The sequence below is a fragment of the Garra rufa genome, chromosome 9 (assembly GCF_049309525.1).
Source record: "Garra rufa chromosome 9, GarRuf1.0, whole genome shotgun sequence".
Taxonomy (NCBI): domain Eukaryota; kingdom Metazoa; phylum Chordata; class Actinopteri; order Cypriniformes; family Cyprinidae; genus Garra; species Garra rufa.
The window spans coordinates 19,967,532-19,990,693 of record NC_133369.1 but is presented as its reverse complement, the minus strand read 5'-3'; the positions used below and the strand labels follow the sequence as shown (position 1 = coordinate 19,990,693).

Here is a 23,162-nt window from a genome sequence, read left to right as displayed (position 1 = left end):
TGTCATGGTGGCGTTTGCCACAGTGTTGCTAGGCATTCCTTCCATAGCTCCATTTTGCTTAGAATAGCTTGACCCTAAATATCAGCAATAATCAATAATCATCAAAAAAAGCTTTGGACATTCTTTTTTTCAGAATGGTATTATCTATTCAAAACTATATGAATTCTGACCGGCAAGTGAACAACTGACCAATGAAGAAATAAAACCAGAACTATGTTTTTATAGTTCCTTTTTCTAATAATATTCTGTTTTCACATACTGTACACATTGAATTCTCAAATTGTCAGTGTCAGATTTGAGATTTGATTAATGAATAAATAGTTGTTTCTACTCAACAGACTATCCTTAGAATCACATTAAATAATAATAATAATAATAATAATAATAATAATATTATAAGGTAATAGTGATCAGTTGTGACTCTGGATCACAAAACCAGTCATTTAATTTTTTAAAGTTGAAATTTATACATCATCTGAAAACTGAATAAATAAGATAGGTTAGGATAGGACAATGTTTGGCTGAAATACAACTATTTGAAAATCTGGAATCTGAGGGCACAAAAAATAAAATCAAAATATTGAGAAAATCACTTTTAAAGTTGTCCAAATGATGTTCTTAGCGATGCATATTACTAATCAAAAATTAAGTTTTGATATATTTATGGTAGGAAATGTACAAAATATCTTCATGGATCATGATCTTTACTTAATATATATAAAAGAAAAATTTGACCCGTACAATGTATTGTTGGCTATTGCTACAAATATACCTGTGCTACTTATTATTAGTTTTGTGGTCCAGGGTCACATTTGCTACATAACTCCTAGAAGTTCTTCTTATAAGTTCTTGAGTTTCACTTCATGTGGCTTTCTGGAAGACCAGATTAAGAACAGCCAGAAAACAGGCCAGAACCTCTTCTTCACAGAAAACACGGAGTTTATCAATTTTCTTCTGTATTGCTTCATTCTTTGTTAGGTAGCTCCAGTAGAAATCTCTGGGTTCTTGTCCATTCTTGTGGTAGTGTCTGATCACCATGACAGCCCTGTCAGAGGTGAAGCCTTGGGTTTGTTTTGCTGCCCTGTTTAAGATATACATGTAGGCCTGAACTTGATAATAGTACTCATGTGATTCAATCAGGTGTGCATGACGACCATTCTTTGGTTTAGTGAAGACTTTGCCCACCATATCTCCAGTAGTTCCTTTACACTCAATCACCATTTTTTCACTTTTTTCCTCTTTTACTTCTGCTAAGAAGTCCAGTCTTCCAGAGAGGAATCCAAAGTCTACTTTGTTACCTTTGGTGTACCTCACTCTCCTGTTTGTACCAGTTTCTCGCAGCTCATGGTAGAACTTGAGGCATTCACGTTCATCCCCTGGGTTCTGGAAATATTTGCCAAACCTTTGTGGAGAAGAGGTTGTCCAGAGAGCTGACTCGTCAGCATAGTCTTTGTTTTCAATGTCATGGACATTGACTGTCACACCCGCAGTAATATTTGGAAGATTATCTCCAACTTCTAAATGTCTCCAGCTCCTTGTCTGTGCTGTAGCATACATAGCAGGTGTGGAGATGGCGTTTACCTGGTATCTGTCTCTCAACCTGAATCCACAGGTTGTGTTTGATGCATTCTTTCTCCACTGAGCTCTTAGAGCTTCCACTGAATCTTCTCTTTTTTCAAAGAAAATCGTCATTGTGAGTTCAAGAATTTTACCATTGTCTTTCAATGACAATGAGTTCTTAAGTTCCCGGCAGCCAAGGCGTGGAATGCTGTTAAACTGAAACTTGAAGCTTTCCAGTTCTTTTACAATATCTTGGGCTTTCTGAACAATGCCTGCGTCCTGTGAGAGCCTGATGACTTTAGGATTCAGGACACCATTAGGCAAGTTAATTCGAAGTGACTTTAGAAGTACTAGGTAGTCACTTACTGATATTTCACTGGTGCTGGAAACAGGCTGCACTTTTTCAGGGAAAAAAGCCCTAGAACGGTGCCCAAATCCTGGTTTTGAACTGTCCCCAGAACTTTGCTTTTCTGTTCTTCTTTCATTCTTTCCACCTGCATTTCCAGTTCTGCTGAACCCTGTCCTTATTTTCAGTTTTAGCTCGTAAAAGTCATCATCCATGCCTTCCTTCTGTTCATTCAGCCAATTTCCCTTCTTCCTGCTCACATTTTTCAGTTCACCCACTCTGGATTTTGTAGGCTCCATCTTTAATATTCTTTACACCTAGAAAACATTAGCATTGGGAAATTAATGTATTGAAAAAATAACTAAAATAAAATAAAAAAACAATGTTATATTTACTTCATTACCCCACAACATTAGGCACACAAAACCTGCAATATTTTTTTTTCACCACAGCCTTTTTTATAATTTTATTTAATATTTCAATATAATAATTTACATAAATGTAATATTTAAACAACAATTTTCCACCTTTGAAATACAACCTAATATTATGTTCTTAAATTTATAATCATACATGGTTTTAGTAAACAATTTTTGTCCATCAAAAATAATATTTATTTTTTTGATTAGGATTGAATACATTTTTTTAATTCATTATTTTGGAGACTTCCTGCTTCCATTTGTCAGTTCACCCACTCTGAATTTTGTAGGCTCCATGTTTTTGTACCTTTAAAATTATTTACACATTAGCATTGGGAAATTAATGTAACAAAAAATAACTAAACTAAAATAAAAAATAATATTATATCATAAAACCTGCAACAAAACATTTTTCCACCTTAGCCCTTTTTAAATTTGATTTAATATTTCAATATAATAATTTACATCAATGTAATATTTAAACAAAAATTCCACCTTTGAAATACAACCTAATATCATGTTTTTAATTTATAATCATACATGGTTTTAGTAAACAATTTTTGTCCATCAGGACCAATGATAAGATAAAAATAATATCTATTTTTTGATTAGGATTTAATTAAATATTTCTTTAATTTATAATAATAGAGACTTCCTGCTTCCATTTTTCAGTTCACCCACTCTGAATTTTGTAGGCTCTGTGTTTTTTACCTTCAAAATTCTTTACACATTAGCATTGGGAAATTAATGTAATACAAAAAATATCTAAACTAAAATAAAAAACAATGTTATATCATAAAACCTGCAACAAAACATATTTTTCCACCTCACCTCTTTTTAAAATTGAATTTAATATTTCTATATAGTAATTTACGTCAGTGTAATATTTGAAAAAAAAAAATCCACCTTTTAAATACAACTTAATGTTATATTTTTAAAGAATAATCATACACGATTTTAGTGAACCATTCTAGTCCACCAGGACCGATGATAAGATGAAAATAATATGTATCTTTGGATCAAAATTGAATTAAATATTTCTTTAATTCATTATAATAGAGATAACAACCTGATTATACGATGTTAGAATAAACTAACACTTTAAAAAGTCAGATGACTGAATCATTATCCTATCCAAATGATGGCACCAGGGAATTTTCATGACACACCCTGTCATATGACCTCTATATGCTTTCTTAGTCATAGGATTTTATCTCTTTTTTTTAAATGTTAAAATTTCACTTTTGTTTAACACATCATAATAACCTATGTTAACTATTTGTGTTTTTTTTAACAATTATGTCTATATAGCATTTGTATATATATTTTTTGTATATTTCCTTATACAACACATATTTAGTTTTGTCCTGACAGTACTAGTATATTTTATTACATGTATAATGAATGTCTTCTCTAAAATAGTGGAGAAAATAGATATACTTACAGAGGTTCCCGTCTGATTCAAGCAGTCAGATCATAACAAGACTTCATGTGTGTACATGACTACCTGTGTTTATGTCATCAGGTGAGACGTCAGCTGAATTACAGGCCAGCCCAGATTGTAAATGAGCCCTTGCAAGTAAAAGTCCTCGTCAGTCACATTTATCAGTCATTTTCTATCCAACTGATTTCATGTGTTTATATTGTTTTCATTTTTTGTAAATCATTGTGAGTCATACAAAATGACATACAAAAATCTGTTAAAAGTTAACTTTGTTTTATAGTTTAAAGATGTTTTTTTATGTGTATATGTATGCTTAGTGAATGAAAGAAAGTGAAAGTGTTTTAAAAGGCTTCTTACGCAATGGTTTACCATGTGATTTAATCTTTTTTATAATTAGTATTTTTTTATTTTTTTGACATACATGCATATTTTTTTGTTATTTAAGAAATCAAAATGTTTGATTTCAAATTCAAGAACTTGGTATTCATGATTTTGGTAATACTTTACAATAAGCTTCATTAAATACTTAGTTAACTACTAAAAATTAAACAATACTTCTATGACTTTAATCTTAATTAATATTCATTTCAACATTTACTAATGTATTATTAAAAATCAAACGCTGTGTTTGGTAACATTAGTTAGCTACTGTAAACTAACCTGAACTAACAATGAACGACTGTATTTTGAATAACTAACATTAACAAAGATATACTGTAATAAATGTATTCATTGTTTGTTCTTGTTAGTTAATACATTAACTAACATTAACTAATGGAACCTTATTGTAAAGTGTTACCATTTATTTATTGTACAGATAGACCGACAGACAGACTTTTATTATGTAATTATCTGGTACGTCATTTTTGGCGCCGGAAAAAGAATAGTAAACAGTGCGGGGGGCGGGGCGGGGTTTCATCGCTTTTTTTGAGCCTCATCACAATCACCGTTGTTTGAAGAATTCCAACAATACTTGCAAAAGCAAAAAATAAACACTGGAACCATATGAAATCGATATCATAAGCGCCGTGGACTCGACGTTTCCTGCTGGTTGTTTCCATTACGAGAGAGGGAAGCAAAAACAGTGTTGATCGCAGAGAGGTAAAATTCTGTCTGTTTTGCACTTTGGGAGTCGCCAGTACGCCAACATTTTTTGCAGCAGCGGATGCAATACTTTGGGTGGACATGGTGTCTGTTTTCACCAAATGCATTGCTTCTGCTCGTTCACATATGACAATGAAAAACAGTGCATGGTGTTATTTGCTGATACTTGAATATTGCACAGAACTAATGCAGCAGAACCTCGATCATCCATCACCCGCAGATGACAGATAACCTTAACATTTGTTTATTCATTACTAACGTTGTATACATTGAAACTACTTAACATCGTTGGTTTATTTTAAAGATATTCTATCCAAAGATTTTAACAGACTTGAGTCCTCTAACAAGTTAACAAGTGTGTCTGGACTTCATTGTTTTTATAATAATTAGCTGTTTTAACATATCTTTCATGACAGAGATAAGCATAAAACCCTCGTTTGTTTATGCATATTTTCTCTGGTATTCTATTACAAAGTTTGATTGACTGGTCGTCCATCCAGTGAGCATGGAGGCAGGAGAAGACCAGACCAACTCCAGCTCAGCCAATAGCAGCGCAGCATCAGGGGGAAACTCCCGCCCCCCTCAGATAGCTCAAATGTCTCTGTATGAAAGGCAAGCTGTGCAGGTGGGTCACAAAGCAACTGCAAACTCCACTAACAGCCTAACTGAAGTGTAATTTAATGCACTTATTCATGTCAGTGCCTCTGTGTGATTTTGAATGTCTTGAATTGTGGGAAATGTAGTTGTCTCTACTCTTAAATATGTTTCCAGGCACTGCAGGCATTACAGAGGCAGCCCAATGCAGCTCAGTACTTCCAGCAGCTGATGCTGCAGCAGCAGCTCAACAGCGCTCAACTTCATAACCTGGCTGCTGTGCAACAGGTCAGACTCAGTCAGTAAATCATATCCACAAAAATGTTTGTAGTCCACCAGAGATATCCTTGGTGGATGCTGAAAATCAATCAAATTATACAAGTTGTCTTTAAAAATCTTATCAGCTTTGTAGCATTTTTTTTTAGCCTGGTTGGTACATTAATTTCAGTACGCTAATGTTCAAAAGTTCATCAAATTAAAGTGATCAAAAGTGACAGTAAACACAGTGTTACAAAAGAATTGTATTTTAAATTAATTATGTTCCTTTGAACTTTATAATAAATTAATAGATACATATGACATGTTTCTTGAGCACCAATTATCATATTAGAGTAATTTCTAAAGTAATGTCTGCTGAAAATTCAGCTTTGCCATCACAGAATTTTTATTTTTATTTTGTAATTGCATAATAATTCACAAAATTTTAGTTTTTACTGTATTTTTAGTCAAATAAATGCAAACTTGCTGAGCATAAAAAATAACAATTCTAACCCAGATGTATGAGAACTAGTGTACATAATTCTGTTTTGCATATGCGTTGAAATATGAATGAACTCATCTTATATTCAATATACCCTACCAGTAAAAATAATTTAATCTAAAGGTTTTTGTAAAAGGTTTTTGTAACATTATACACTATACTATTCAAAAGCTTGGAGTTAGGGGGGAAGAAATTATAAAAATAATACTTTTATTTAGCAAGTATGCTTTAAATTGATCCAAAGTGATGATAGAGACATTTATAATGTTACAAAAGTTTTCTATTTCAGATAAATACTTTTCTTCTTAACTTTCTATTCATCAGATAAATCTGAGAAAAAGATCTACTCACCTGTAGAATAATAATAATAATAATAATAATAATAATAATAAATGTTTTTGAGCAGCAAATCAGAATATTAGAATGATTTCTGAAGAATCATGTGACTGGAATAATTTCAGCTTGGAAATCACAGGAGTAAATTACGTTTTAAAATATATTCAAATAAAAAGTATAATTTTTTTACTGTGATTTTTAAACAGTAAAAATATTCAATAATTTTAATTAATAGTTTTGCTGTACTTTGGATCAAATAAATGGAGAAGAGACTTCTTTAAAAACAGAAAATCTTTTGACTGGCAGTGTCATCGGCATTGTTTTGCATCATGTTTACTTTTAAAAAAAATTCAGCAAGTTTATGAATTTATAGCTTTTGTGGAATTATATTGTAGTTATTTATTGCAAATGGAGTTTTCAGTATAATAAAAAAATACTTTTTATTATTATAATGTATTTATCATAATTACTACTATTATTATTGTTAAAACAGAGTGTTTTTCCATTTTTTAATATATTTTCAGGCAACTCTTGCAGCGAGTCGTCAGTCCAGCTCTCCCAGTAACAGTGTCTCTCAAGCTACAAGTTCAGCACAATGCACAGTGGGTGCTTTTACTATCTATAAAATCAGTGGCATGGCTAATAGAAATTATAACTACACTCAATTCTAATTCTATGTTTGTAAAATGTGCTTATGCTTTTAGATGGTTATTTTGGACCGTTTATTAAATCTGGTGTGCTTTTTTTAGGTCAACTTAAGTACCACCTCTGGTGGAGGGACCATGACAAACCCCCGTCCAGTGGGACCCGCCACCTCTGCAACATCAACAGCCCTTAGCCAGTCAGTTTTGTTGGGTGGAAACTCGGGTGGACAGGGTCAGATGTACCTGAGAGTAAGTGCACTTAAATCCAGACCAAGACCTAATATATGTTTTTATTAGGGATGTGCACGAGTACTCGATTAATCGATTACTCGAACCCATCAGCGACAATCGAGCATGAAAATGACGATCGATTGGCTCTAAAAATTTGCGGGGCTTCAGTTGCCGTTGTTTTAAAGTAACGGGAGAAGCGCATCCACTACTTTATCATTGGCACGTAGTTCAAGCTCACATGCATTTTGTGTAGATAAATACAATTTGTAATATAAGATTTACATATTTATGTATTTAGGCTATGTGATTAATTTTATATACAATGCGTCATGTAGAAAAAGCTGTTATTTCTTTTAAATGTTTACTGTATACTGTGACGCAAACGCCCTGCCCCTTGCTTAAACTCCACCCCCGATTAATCGAAATGAAATATGATCAGAAATGCCCATCCCTAGTTTTTATGGCTTGTGATATAACTGTGCAACAGTATCTGGTAAACATTACATTAATGTTTATCCAGACTCACTGTTTTCCTGAGAGTGTAATTTTACTGGTCTCACCACCCACAGGTAAACCGCTCTCTCAGGGCACCACTCACCCCTCAGCTCATTTTCATGCCTGGTGGTACTGCGACAGCTGCTGTGGCAACGGTTGCCCAACAGCAGCCCCAGCAGCAACCCCAACAGCAGCAACAACAGGAAACAGCTCCCACATCCTCCAGTAACCAGTCAGACAATGATCAGGTATGACATTTGGCCTTTTTAGACTGTGCCATAATCTGGGGCAATCTAGAAAGTGATAAATCATATTTCCTAAGCAACTTAACCATGCAATGAGACCTGGTTGCTTGGTTTTTGTGTCTTTCTTTGTCAACAATAAGATCTTACTGGTCTAAAATCCTGTGGTATATCACTGTATATTAAACATTAAATATATTCTTAAAGGAATACCCGTAAGACCTTTGTTCATGTCCTTAACTACCTTTATGGGCTTTGAACATGTAGTACTGTTGTTGTCTATTCAGCATCAGAAAGCTGTCAGATTTCATTGAAAATAATCTTAATTTGTGTTCTGAAGATGAACAAAGTCTTATATGGGTTTGGAACAACATGAGGGTGAGAATTTTCATTTTCGGGCGAACTATCCCTTTAAGGGTTTTGATTCTGTTTCATAGCATTTCACTGTCGGTTTTAAATGAAAAATGACTTGTCAGTGAAAACCGTCTGTGAAAAAAGGCGTGGTTGACCTTTAAGATTAGTGTTCATTGTGATGTTGGTATAGCCTTCTCCCTTTCACACTTTTCATTGTTTTGCCTCTTGCATAATTTCCTTTGTCTCTCTATTTTAGGTGCAGAACTTGGCAATGCGTTGCGTGTCCACTCCAAGGGTGGCTACTGTGAAGACTGAGTTTGCAGACAGGAAGGAGACAAGTGGTGAGGATTAAAATGAAGATATTACAGGGCTTAACAATTAGGTTTTTTCTGCTTGGCCAGTCAAACCAGTAGTTCAGATTTGCACTTGCCCTGCTCCAACACACAAACAATATATATATTTATATATTTTTACATTTTATATTTCTAATTTAGTCTTTGTTTTAATCTTTATTATTATAATTAATAAATTACATTTTAACATGTATTTTGTGTTTTTCTTTAGCAATATAATTAATTAATATGTTTTTTACATATACCCATTCAAAAGTTTGGGGTCGGTTAAATGTCTTTTTCTTCTTTCTTTTTTTTATAAATGACAGAAAATATGCTAAAAAAAATCTACATCTCTACATATTTCAAATAAATTAAGTTCTTTTGAGCATTCAAATTCATTTGCCTTATTTGCCGTAAAAATAAATAAATAAATAAAACATTTAAAGAAATCAGTTAAATTATAACAATGTTACTGTTTTTTTCTTCAGTATTTTTAATCAAATAAATACATTACTAGTGAGCATAAAATACTTCTAAAACATTGAAAACTCTTATCTACCCCAAAGCTTTGAACATTTTTTTTAATTATCACATAAAATGTTTCAAAGAAAATATGCAAAAATTGCTAAACACTATGCATTTATTAGCAATATAGAGGAAACCCCAGCATACAGCATTCAAAACATTTATCACTTTTGCTGAAAAAAAAAACAATAACATACATGGCAAAAGTTCCAGATTGGCTTGTAATTTTCAACCTATACTACCAAGATGATCAAAAGCCATTATTTCAATTTTAACAACTTTATCTAAACGTCATCTAAATAACTGTCCTTATCTGACAAGTTTAAATATTAACACATTACCGAATGTTTAATTTTACAAGGCATAATAATGCATGCACACAATCTCTCCCTATTGTTTTGCCTTGTATTGCATTTCAGATTCCCAAATACATACAGTTGAGGTCAAAATTTTACATAAACCTTGCAGAATCTTGCCTAAATAGAAGGGTTCATACAAAATGCATGTTTTACATATGCTTGATTCTTAATACTGTGTTGTTACCTGAATAATTTACAGCTGTTTTTTTTTTTTTTTTGGTTTAGTGAAAGTTGTTCATGAGTTCCTTGTTTGTCCTGAACAGTTAAACTGCCCGCTGTTCTTCAGAAAAATCCTTCAGGTCCCACAAATACAATGCATTAAGTTAATAAACTTTTTAAATTTGAAGATCAGGGTAAATTTAACTTATTTTGTCTTCTGGGAAAGATGTAAAGTATATTCCGTAGCTTCTGAAGGGCAGTACTACATGAAAAAATATATTTAGGCAAAATAAGAAAAATACACATCTTCATTCTGTTCAAAACTTTACACTCCTGGCTCTTAATACTTCATTTTTTGGAGCATCAGTGAGCGTTTGAACCTTCTGTTATAGTTGCATATGAGTCCCTCAGTTGTTCTCAGTGTAAAAAGATGGATGTCAAAATCATACAGTCATTGTTGGAAAGGGTTCAAATACACAGTGCTGAAAAACCAAAGAATTTGTGGGACCTGATGTTTTTATTTTATTTTATAAAGAACAGAGGGCAGTTTAACAGTTCCGGACAAACAAAGAACTCTTGAAAAACTATCACTAAACCAAAAAAAACCCACTTCTGTATTAAGTATGAAGTGTATCTAAACTTTTGAACAGGGTCATTTTTAAAAATTCAACTATTATTTTCTCTTGTGGACTTTATGTAAACGTCTTTTATGTTAAATCTCTTATTCAGGTCAGTACTAAAAAAATAACATGCATTTTGTATGATCCCTCTTATTTTGGGGTCAATAACATTTTGCAGATTCTGCAAGGTATATGTAAACTTTTGACCTCAACTGTATGTCTGCTGCAATCATTTTCAAATGCATTGACTATGAAATGACCTATAGTTTGTTTATCTCACCCTGACCTTTAAGGCTCATTCCCACTAAACCAGCAAACTCAGCAGCAGTTTGGTCAGTCAGCCCAGCAGATCCAACCACAGACTCAACCGCTCGCCAACACCAAACTTCCAAACTGCTCTAACGCCACCAATCCCAGCATGCCTGGCCTCAATGTGAAGGGTGCTAACCAATCGGCTGTCACCCCACAGCAAGCAGGAGGTTCCTCCAATCCTCCGTCCTCCTCACCTTCCCCCTCGCTCCCTCTCTCTCAACTCCTCCTTTCTCAATCTGGCTTGTGCCAAGCTCGAGGAGTACCAGCTGCTACGGCTACTGTTACCCACATCCTGGTGCCCACCTCCAATGTCCCTACATCTTCTCAAGGCTATCCGATGGGCACGGTGGCAACCAAATCCAACATGACTGCCCAGACGTTAGTGGTGCAGCCACTCCAGCAGACGGGGACAAATCTGAGCACGGAAAAACTGGGTCATGGAACGGGACATGTGCCCATTCAACCTAAAACCGCTCAGGGGCATCGGCTGCCAGTGCAGATGCCCCCTCGCCACCCACCTCCCATTCTCCCAGCACCACCCAACAATGGCCAGGCCACTGGAGGCCATCACCCTCCTCATGTTCCAGTTCAGCTGGTTGGGGCGAGGCAGAGCACACTAGGAAACTCCCAAGCTATAGCAGTGGCCCAGGCTCGGACCTGTTGCGGCCAGCAGGATGCCACGGCTGTCCTGCCCATCAATAACTCCGGTGGCAATGTTGTTACTATGGTGACTGCTGTGGAAACAAGCGGAGCCGGCATGTGCCTTAAAACAGCCCAAAGTGCCCTCCCAGTGTCTCAGATGCAAACAAATCAGAGCCCAGCATTGAGTCAGGGTAATCCTGCTTCGGTCACACACTCGATGGATGGACAGAATAACTCTGGAGACTCTGTTTTTCTTCAGTCTGGACCAGCTCAGGTTAGTAGATAATGGGTAAACTGTATTTTCCTGGTCAGTCCATGCTGTGACACTCATTTGATCTTTCTTTTGTAGTCTAAGCCTGGGATTGGTCCAGTAAAAAGGAAATCAGAATCAGATTTACCCCATGAGATTTCAGCTGAGGCCATGAATGCAAGTCCGTCACTGCAAGACTCTGCTCCTCCTCTCTCACCAGCTCCCTCGCTAGATACAGGTGGGCCATAAGCAGGAATAATAGGAGTCAGTGTTTATTGCAAAATGCTTGTATTACTTTTATTGAGCAAGGGCATGGTTAATTTGATCAAATTAAGAATAAACATTTATGTTACAAAAGATTTCCAGTCAAAAGTTTACATAATACGTTACAGAATCTGCTAAATGTTTATTATTTTACCAAAATAAGAGGGATCATACAAAATGCATGTTATATTTAGTACTGACCTGAATAAGAGATTTCACATAAAAGACGTTTGCATATAGTCCACAAGAGAAAATAATAGTTGAATTTATAAAAAATGACCCTGTTCAAAAGTACATACACTTGATTGTTAATACTGTGTTGTTACCTGAATGATCCACAGCATGAATCCCTTGTTTGTCCTGAACAGTTAAACTGCCTGTTGTTCTTCAGAAAAATCCTTCAGGTCCTGCAAATTCTTTGTTTCTTTTTAGCATTTTTGTGTATTTGAACCCTTTCCAACAATGACTGTATGGTTTTGAGATCCACCGACAACTAAGGGACTCATATGCGACTATTACAGAAGGTTCAAATGCTCAATCAATTAAGATCGGGGGGGGGGGGGGGGGGGGGGGGGGGGGTGAAAACTTATGAACAGAATGAAGATGTGTACATTTTTCTTATTTCCCAGAAGACAAAATAAGTTAAATTTACTCTGATCTTTAAATTCAAGCTCTTAATGCATCATGTTACCTTCTGGAGCATCAGTGAGCATTTGAACCTTCTGTAATAGTTGCATGTGTGTCCCTCAGTTGTCCTGAGTGTGAAAAGATGGATCTCAAAATCATATGGTCGTTGTTGGAAAGGGTTCAAATCAGGGCCGGCCCAAGCCTTCAGGGGGCCCTAAGCAGAATTTTATTTGGGGGCCCCTCTGTGCCACCAATATGACTAATTATTGTCAATCCTTTATTCGCACACTATAAATCTAACACACCCAATATAAATTAAATTTTTTTTGTAGCTGTGTTGCTTACATCATACCAATGTTTTTACCCTTGCTATGATCTTTAATTGTAACAGTAGCAAACCCACATAGTCAGGTGTTAATTTGCACTTTAACATTCAAAGTCTTGCAGTACCAGTTGGCATACTTAATGTGGTGTACTGAAAAGTAGCAAAATAAACTAGTAGACAATGCTCTTACTGTAAACACTTTAACCACTTTAATTTATTTTTTGCAACATGTAAAAAGTGCAAAACAATCAACTACTAATAAAATATAAGGCTAACGTTAACCACTTTAATTACTTTTGATCAGAAAATTTTGCAACATGTAAAAAGTGCAAAACAATCAACTACCAATAAAATAAATAATATAATAAATAAAATATAAAGCTAAATACCAAAGAACTACAAATTAGTCAAATACAAAGAGGGTACTTTTTATACGAAAAAACAAACTAACTGAACTTTACATTCCACCTCAATATTCCACTTTCCTTAGAGTTTATGAAGTCACATTTGTGAAGTTTCATAAGAGTATAGTTGAATGAACAGAATGTTATTTTAACAGAAAAGCTATTTCAATAACAATAACAACAAACAACAGTTATTTTAACATCAACCTATATGACACAGCACCGCAGCAAGCCATCTGTACACCTAAAACATTAAGACATAATGATATACCTAATAACACAGACCCCAAACGTAGGCCAGTGTAAGTAATGTTAAACTGTTATCAGTACCAAAGTTATAAAACAGAAGCTTATTATTTATTATTAGCACCAAGTTTATGAAACAGAAGATTATTTTTATTACAAAAATATAATCTAGGAAAGTTATTTTTACACAGAATGCAAAAACTTGAATCTTAATCCAGCTAAGTAATATGTTGTATTATAATATATTAATATTGCAAATCTTAAATTTGCGGATGTTAAATAAAACATTAACTTTCTTGTTTTCTTAATCAACTAGCCAGCTAACGTTAGCTTGCAATTTAGCCTCGTTTAGTTTATACTCATTTTTTTTAACTTACCTTTATCTTGCTGTTTTTTATCTTCCTCTGATTTCTGCCGTTTTCTTTTCTCTGCACCAGAAAGATATGTCCTTTTTTGTGACATTATTAATTGTTTTGCTGCAGTGACACTGCTTCTTCAATGAATTTAAATTACCTCAGTCAGGCATCCTATGGCTGTCATACTCCAACTGTGCATTCATCCTGCAGCAGCCAGTTAAAATAATATTGCGTTGTTTTTTTTAATTGAATAATGGATTTCATTACCAATATGATATCCATTGAAATACTATACATATACTGTATAAATAAAAAATAAAAAACTTTGTAATTTCATGTACTCTTGGGGGCCCCCTGGTGGCCACGGGGCCCTAAGCAGCCGCTTAGTTCGCTTATGCCTTGGGCCGGCTCTGGTTCAAATACACAAAAATGCTGAAAAAACAAAGAATTTGTGGGACCTGAACGATTCTGAAGAACAGCGTGCAGTTTAACTGTAGAGGACAAACAAGTACTACTAAACAATTATTACTAAATATAAAAACACAGCTGTTGAACATTTAGTTAACAACACTGTATTAAGAAAGTATCAAGAAGTGTATGTAAACTTTTGGGGGTAATTTTTATAAATTCAAGTATTATTTTCCCTTGTGGACTATATGTTAATATCTTTTATATGAAATATCTTATTCAGGTCAGTACTAAATACAAAATAATGTTAAATTTGTATGATCCCTCTTATTTTGGTAAAATAAATAACATTTTGCAGATTCTGCAATAAATGTTGACCTCAACTGTATATTGCAAACTTAGGTTCTCTACTCATTAAAGAATCATTAAAAAAAGTATAAATATGATGTATAAGCCTATGCTTATGTCCATCGCCACCCATAAGCTCTTTCAGTAATGGTCATCATATCAGTATTTTATTTTCCGAGTTGTGTTGAGATAAAAATAGCAACAGGTAGCGCCAGTAGCTCACCAGGTGCAACCATTTCACATCACCGAAAAAATATCCTCCCCCATTGTCCAAAATATGTATAAAACTGTTCAGATTTTTTAAATAACCTAAATCTTTTATGGGTTTTCTACTACAGACTTCAGTAAGAGACATCATTTACAATATATTAAGCCATACAAGTCTTAACACCCAGGGTTCCCTTTAAGAATGTAACATGTTTATGAAGAAGTGCAGGAACCACTTTTGAATCACTATTTTATCTTCTCATTTATATTAATGCTTTGCTCTTCTGAACATTCTGTTTCTCCCTGTCTGTTTGTTATTTAGTCCCAGAGATGGCGTTTTCCTCTCCTCCTACTCTCTCTCTTTCTCTCCCTCTTCCTCGTGGAGGAGGGCAGGGTGATCGAGCACCTGTCCCACAGGCTGTGGTCAAACCTCAGGTTCTCACTCATCTCATTGAGGGCTTTGTTATCCAGGAGGGGGCTGAACCTTTCCCCGTGAGTCTGTCTGCTAAATACAAATCAATTTTTTCATGAAAATGCATATATATGAGCAATATCACACTCGTAGACTTGAGATATGGCTGTATATCGGCACGGTTGTGCCGTAGGTAATCACAGAGTGCTGATATACAGCCATATCTCAAGTCTACGAGTGTGATATTGCGTTTATACAACAGTTCGACGGCACGAGTGTGTAAATGCATAAACAAAATAACAACAGGGTGTCTTTAAAAAACCTCTTTTGTGCAAACTATTCCTTCCGCCATGAATTCAAATCAAAGTTTGACGGTTGGTCAGCTGAGCATAAGCTTTTCGTTACTAGTTCCAAAACGTCACTTTAGAACTAGTAACGAAGGAATGTTGAGTTGCTTCATTGAAAGCCTATTGTATTACTGCATTAAAACCTCACTGTATCATGTTTGAGTATTATCACAGAGAGATGGACTGAGCGAGTCATTAACGTACCTGCATCTGATGAAGCATTCATTATTCGTATTCACGATGATATGACATTAGTTTGAATGTTTACTGAAGAAAGTGTTAATGTCTATTCATCTATTAAGGGTGATTTTGCTGCTCAGTGCATTTATTCGCTGTGGCAATCTTGTTGAAGCTAAAAATAACTCTTCTTCTCTGGAACAAATAATAGATTATTGAGATCAAAGATTGCCCGTTAGATTTACCCACAATGAATTACATGTCATGTGTAACCACTACAGAGACATCAGAGCCTGCGGTAAATTCCTGAAGATCTGGCCGTGGTGAGAGCGCTCTAGAGCGGGTTGATGAGTGCAGAACGCCCCCTGACGATATGGGTCTCGCACGTCCGAAAACGACGAAGCAAATTTTCAAGTTATCTTTATTAACAAACTGCATATTTGAACTATAAACAAGTACATTCTCGCCTGAAAACCTCTTGAAACTACATTCCCTGACACACAAAGAGTATTATTTATAAAATGATACGGGATTTGGACGTCCACCATGACACTCGGAAAAAAACGGTCCCGGCTAGAACACGCGGAGTGATACAAAATTGTGAAAGGGCGTTCCTGTAGCGATACCAGTAGAATATCTCACGGTTCTCAACCAATCAGATTTGAGAACCAGAAAGAACAGTTGTATAAATATATATATATATATATATATATATGAAATAAAGATTTCAGCATTATGACACTCAATAATTAGTGGACCAGAGGTCTGAGAGAAATGGAACACACATGAACTCACAAATATTTCTGCTGATTGACAGGTGGCTGGGCCAGTAAAAGAACTGCCTGTGGCTATTCCACCCATCCTGCATCCAGAGAACTTCCGCTCTGATAGTGAGTTTTTGTGTTTTAAAGCTTAGTGGAAAAGCAGTGAAGTTGCTCAGACATACAGTTGTGGCCAAAATTATTTCAAAAGTATTTCACCAGGTAAAAAATGGTTTTAAGTCAGTTATTTCTACCATTTGCTGTAGTGCCAGTTGGAAACATCAGTTTACATTTCCAAGCTTTCATTTTGCCATTAATTGTAATAATCCAGTGAGATTTTAGTTTGCACAAGAAGCCTGACAACAGCCAGTGCTCCACACAGAGATCTGATCTCATCATCATCCAGTCTGTCTGGAATGACATGAAGAAACAGAACAAACTGAGACAGACTAAATCCAGAGGAACTGTGGCAACGCCTTCAAGATGCTTTAAGAGCCTTAACTGCAAAGCTACAGTACTGTTAAATGTTGTGTAAAAATGCTGTACAATGAGGATGCTGTCAAAAATAATGTCATAGATGTTTTTCTAAATTTCATAATTTTAACTTCTAGTAACTAAATTAAATCAACATTTGGTGTGACCATCCTTTGCATTTAAAGCAGCTTTTATCTGAGGTGCATCTGAGCATAGTTTTTCAGGTAGCTTTGCAGGTAAGGCTCTTGGAGACAGTGTCTTCTGGATTTAGTCTGTCTCAGTTTGTTCTGTTTCTTCACGTCATTCCAGACAGACTGGATGATGATGAGATCAGATCTCTGTGTGGAGCACTGACTGTTGTCAGACTCCTTGTGCAAACAAAAATCTCACTGGATTATTACCATTAATGGCAAAATGAATGTTTGAAAAATTTTCCTACTGACACACTACAGCAAAAGATAGAAATAACTGACTTTTTTAACTGGTGAAAATACTAGTTTTCTAATAATTTTGGCCACGACTGTATTTATATTCTCTCTGTCTCTTACATGTTGTGTCTATATATTGTTTACAGAGTTAAAGTGTGAATACTGTCTAAGATTTGCACCAGCCAGCCAGTTCAGACGATCTAAGCGCTTTTGTTCGAAAACCTGCGCCAAGAGGTAAGACCCAAAAAATGTATATAGGAAAAAAGTAATTAATTATGATTACCTGAATGAGTATATGTGTTATTTTATCGACTTCCAAACATTTTCATTTAGGTACAATGTCAGCTGTAGTAACCACTACCGTGTTAGTAGGGGTCTTGAGGGTGTAGAACGGCCACCAGGGAGCCCTGTTGTGCAGGATGTTATTGCTAGACGAAGAGGTCCTCGCAGAAACAGCTCTGAGATCGCCTGTGCTAAAATAACAGGCAGGCATCTTCCTGTAAAGGTAAGATAAAGCTAAATAGTTACTTTGAAAACAGTAATATTTTACAATATTACAATTGAATGTATTTTGATCAAGTAAATGTAGACTTGGTGAGCATAAGAGACTTAAGAGTTGCAGTGTATACTTGAAAATCACTCTTTTTACATTCATGGTTTTGAAATGTTTAAATGTTTGAGTTCCTTTTATTAATGAATATACTGATTTTTTTTTCCTTTACAGTGTCGTTCAGAATCTAGTCGTTCTGAGGACATCTCCAGCTGTGAGGGTGAGGAAGAGGAAGACTTCTTGTCGCTCTCTCCCAGCTCATCCTTCTCATGCCCGAGACCAACCCACTGTGGCCCTCAGTTGGATGACACAGCACCAAGTGGCCTCCCAGTGGATGAGAACCACTTCCTATCTGGCAACCCGGCTCACTGGAGTGTGGAGGAAGTGTGTCAGTTCATTTCTTCTCTTCAAGGTTAGTGTTCTGATGCTCCTTTGGGTGTATGTTTTGTGTTCACCTGTACTTGGGGCCCTATGAAATCCATTTTATTTTTTCCCCAAATTCTGTTTTATTTTATTTTTTTGCAAATTACGTTTTTCCCTTTAAATTTTTCTGGATTCCGTTTTTGTTTCCGTTTAAATTTTTCTAGACTCTGTTTTAATGCTTAAATTGAAAAATCAAAAACCATGTCTAATCAATTTAAGTCATGGAAGTTACACAATTTAATAGTGATTTATTAAAAGTTTAACTTTTAAGGCTTTATGAAATGCATTTTATTTTTCCTAAATTCAGTTTTAATTTGACCAAATTCTGTTTTCCATTAATTTTCTGGATTTCATTTTCATTTAAATTTCTTTTTTTCAGAATATACTGTGTTGTTTATTTTCATTTTTCTGGCAAATTATTTTTCTGATAAACATTCCTTAAAAAATAATGTTTTTATATTATAGAGTAAATTTAATCTTTATGACTGGATTTTGTGATACCATCTGCTTTTTCTGTATCGCATAAATCATAGGGCTCGATGTACTCTATATTTACTCTGTTGTATCATGTACTTCTCCATCTCTTTTTAGGATGTGAGGACCTGGCATCCCAATTCCTGTCACAGGAAATTGATGGGCAAGCACTCATGCTTCTTAAGGAAGAGCATCTTATGTCCACCATGAACATCAAACTCGGTCCTGCCCTTAAAATCTGCGCTTCTATCAACAGCCTCAAGGATTGAACGAGGGACTGAAAGAGAGAAGTAGCAGGATTAGAGCTTTATACTTCCGTCACCAGCCTGAGAAACTGAAGGGCATGAAAAGACAGTAGTTTTTATGGCTGACCTAGAGATAAAAAAAAAAACAGGGAAGAACAGGAATGAATGACATCTAAAGGGGAAAACAAGTGATGCCTTATTAAATCAAATTATTTAGCTTCATATTTTTGTTTAAATGTGAAAGCCTGGATTATTAATAATATTGTTTTCATTGGAACTGACTAGTTCTCGCTGTAATTTGTCCTGTTTTCAGACAGTTCTGAAAAGACTAATGTGATCCTGAAAGAAAAAATAGCACAAGGATGATTATGTATAATCTTTAAATGACAGAATTGATTTGTTTGGAGGTGGTAAACATTATACGTCTCAATTCTAGATTTTGAATGTGCTACTAAATAATATCTGGGCTGTGTTTGAATGGGCTCGTGAGCCTCGCATCTCTGATTTGAAGCGATCACTGTAAATGTCTAGTCTTTAAGTCAGTATGTTTGTGTCCTTTTGTGTTTGTCAGTTATGTTAAACAATAGTAATCAAAGTATGACTGATAATGACAATAGAGACAGTAATCAGTGTTATACCTGTAGTGCTTTTGACTATCAGAGTCAAAAATGTGAATAAGTTGCCTTTCTAAAAAAAAAAAAAAAAGCTGCATCTTCTTTCAGAGCTTCCCTTATTTTTCCCCCAAAAGTCAACTGAGCGTCATTTCACTACTTTTATTAGGAAAAGTTATTTTGGGTTGATCAGCACTTGACTAAGGGATTATCGATTGTTTTCGGTGTGCCATTTAGGAAGTTAATACAAAGAGATTCTCGTAAACTATATAACTTGGTCTGCTATGGAACTGTGGAAACCTAAATTGTTCTTTTAGCCATTAGTGATCTCATACTGCAGCTTTCTATGTGTGCATTCACACTGCTATTAATGGTTCAGAGACTGTGCGAGATGAAAAATCTGTAGTTATGTTCTCACTACACAGTATTACTGAATGGAAGTAGGCTTTGTTTCGTTTTATAAATCACAGACTGAAGGAGTGATTTGATAACCGATCCTAGAACAATAAATTGTTTCTTTTTTCTACAGTAGATGGTTAGGAAGCTTTTCATTTGTATTAAAAAGTAGCATTATTATTTTCGGGTACAGTTTACCAGCTTTATAGACAAGTAATAGTAGCTTTACCTGAGAGTCTGGCAGCACCTGAGTGTCAGTATGAAGAGTTAGTGTGAATGTTTATGAGAGAAAGAGAGAGTGCCTAAGAAAGCTGTGTGCTGGTGCTCTAAACATTTGGCTGAGCTTCTTTGTATGCTTAAATATGAATAAAGAAGGTGCTGTGACATTCACATTCAATTTCTCTTAAGTCTTTATTTCCTGGCTAATTAGTATTAGTTTCTGGTCCTTTTTGAATTTGTAAACAAATTCAACTAAAAAGGTTTGATTTCAATTACTGGATTTGCTAAAAGTATCTTTAAATATATATGTCTAATTGTTTTGAGTGATTCTTTCAGCTGGTTACATCGTTATGCCAGTAGGCGTAGGGTTGCCAGGTTTTCATTACAATACCTGTCCAGTAGAGTGTTTTCACGACATGTCATCAGTCGGCCATATTGGCAGCACGGAGTGTAAACAATGCCAATGGACTGAACGAAACTCTCATATTTGGTTGATTATTGCTGCTGAAAATGGCCAATTGTTGTCATGTTTTGGGGTGTACTAATCGGTCGGACCGGGAAAAACATTTGGAGTATTCTTGTAGTATTCTTTCTAGTAATATTGACAACATTTGTGTTTGTTCTTATCATTTCTGGTCAGGTAGGTGAAATATTAGGCTAGTATCTTAAATAATACTGCTTGTACATATCTTTACCACCTATTAACTTTAGTTTTTCAAAATATTGCTCTCTTTCCTGCTTACTAAGTCCTCCTTTATATGATTTAGCAGTTTACACACTTTTTCTGTTGTTTAGACCAGTGGTTCCCAAGATACACTTTTTTTGGATGGGTTCCCCAGGTAAAATTTGCATTCAACCTGTGGCAACAGTGTTAAAGTATCCCAATTCCGCGGGAAAAAATCGCGGACTTGGCAACATTAATGGTGCGTTCCAGGCAGGTTTTTGAGCGCATAAATCACGACTTCAAACCACGACTCACGATATTGTAGCGTTCCAGGCAAGTCACGCCAAACTGCCATTTATTATTATTATTATATTATTAATTTGATTGCAACGTTATATTGTCAAAAAATCTATTTTTCCACCGTGTACCACTTAGCATAAACACAGCACCAGTAGGGGCTGACATTGTTGTTTCGCGGGCTATGTGGCGTCAGAGCTCGGAACTGGGTCTAGTACGAGTTCATGGGTGGGAAGTCACAGGGTTGACTGCTGTTCATGGGTAGAAGGTTGGAAAAACACGGGTAACGGCTTGCCTGGAACGCGGCATAAGTAGGTGTTACTACGAGTGAGTCAACTTGACAATTCGACTCAACTGATTCATTCAAAATATTGATTCATTCAGCGATGAAGCGCCGCTGTGACGTGGAGTCGATTCAGCTGTGGCTTCTTTTGGACAGTGTTTCCAGGGTGACGTTTTTGAAAATACATTTGCGGGAAAAAATACAGCCGTTTGCGTTTTTTGGACTACTTTCATAATGTACCACAGTCGCCAAAAAGATGACACTTTTTCCGTTTACTAATGTGTATTGACACTTGGAACGAATACTCAGGACCGCTGAAAGAGCGAGTAACGTTAAAAGTGAAATGGAGTTTGTGAGCTTCAACCACATGAGGAAAGCTGGTTAGTTGACTTTAGCAGTGCACATTACTTGCATATTTATTTAGCTTGTGAAGAGAAGAAAAATTATTATGTAGGCTTATTAATTGTTTTGATTGAGATTAGAGAAAGGGTAATTGGGATAGTTTTTTTGTTTGTTTGTTTATTCCTTTCAGGCTGGTTTTGAGTCCTGTTAACCCTGTATGGAAGTATTTTCGTTGGTGGAGCGAAAATAGACCAAATGATTGGAAATATTGTGTCTAAAAAGTAAGTTACACACTTAATTGTTGTTTATTAATATTAAGCTGTTCTATTCATGGGTACCAAAGACGTCACTTCCGCTATGCTCGCCGCCATGTTTGTGTCCGATATGACAACAGACACAGCGCATCTCAATGAGATTTAATAATAAATTGAAATAAGAAATTACTTTTTACTACTACTTCCCACACTGTGTATTTGACTTGATTGTATGTTTAGGACAAAAAGTGTAAATTGTTGTGAACATAGTCGCTCGATGAAGGCTTTAAGACCTTGAAGAATCCTCTGCCGGCTGGTCACTAACTTACTTCACAGCGAACGGGACTCGCGCTGACGGCACTAATTCCCACAGTCCGCGCTTAGATGTCTACGGAGCCCCTTACGTCACCTGTAGAAGAAAAATAATTAATCCGTGGGGACGGTTTTGCAATTCGTTCCCTCAGTTTATAAACCGTTCTCACGAATTCTTAAACTGTTCCCTCAGTTTAACAATTCGTGCCCACGGATTAACAAACCGTGCCCACGAATTTCCAATCCGTGCGCTCAGATTTTGTAAACCGTACCCTCGGATTTTGAATCCGTACCCACAAATTCATAATCCGTGCGCACGCTTTCGCAATCCGTTCCCACAGTTTGTAAACTGCTCTCACGGATTTGTGATAATGATAAGATTTTCACCCAGAGTAGCATGCTGCACTATTAATGTTATTATTAAATAAGGCCTATTATTACATTGCATTTAGTTTGAGAGCAAAGGAATGGCAACATAACCTGTACATTATTTGTTTTGTATTGTTTTTTACCTTCTCCTCTCCAAAACACGTTTTTTTTTTAATTCAGGTAATTTTATATTTTGAAAAATATTATA

At 35.5% G+C, this 23,162-nt stretch overlaps 1 protein-coding gene across 3 annotated transcripts; it reads left to right on the top strand.

The window, feature by feature from the left end:
• The first annotated feature begins 2,883 nt into the window (after positions 1-2,883).
• phc1 (polyhomeotic homolog 1) lies at positions 2,884-20,604 on the top strand. Of its 3 annotated transcripts, none has more exons than XM_073847256.1 (15): positions 2,884-4,870; positions 5,349-5,498; positions 5,645-5,755; positions 7,088-7,165; positions 7,313-7,456; positions 8,008-8,181; positions 8,786-8,870; positions 10,821-11,755; positions 11,831-11,969; positions 15,239-15,408; positions 16,670-16,742; positions 17,662-17,749; positions 17,888-18,020; positions 18,240-18,477; positions 19,080-20,604. In XM_073847256.1, exons 2-15 carry the CDS (start codon positions 5,379-5,381, stop codon positions 19,229-19,231), a joined length of 2,640 nt encoding a protein of 879 aa, XP_073703357.1. In that variant the 5' UTR covers positions 2,884-4,870; positions 5,349-5,378; the 3' UTR covers positions 19,232-20,604. The 3 variants fall into 3 exon arrangements, with proteins under 3 accessions (XP_073703357.1, XP_073703356.1, XP_073703355.1); XM_073847254.1 differs by having other exon boundaries at positions 2,888-4,870; positions 17,849-18,020; XM_073847255.1 differs by having other exon boundaries at positions 2,887-5,498; positions 17,849-18,020.
• Positions 20,605-23,162: the final 2,558 nt, after the last annotated feature.

Coding starts and splice junctions, on each gene's coding strand:
- phc1 (XM_073847255.1), top strand. CDS start 5,379: ATGGAGGCAGGAGAAGACCAGACCAACTCCAGCTCAGCCAATAGCAGC. Junction 7,166..7,312: donor CAAGTTCAGCACAATGCACA/GTGGGTGCTTTT, acceptor TGCTTTTTTTAG/GTCAACTTAAGTACCACCTC. Junction 18,478..19,079: donor GTTCATTTCTTCTCTTCAAG/GTTAGTGTTCTG, acceptor ATCTCTTTTTAG/GATGTGAGGACCTGGCATCC.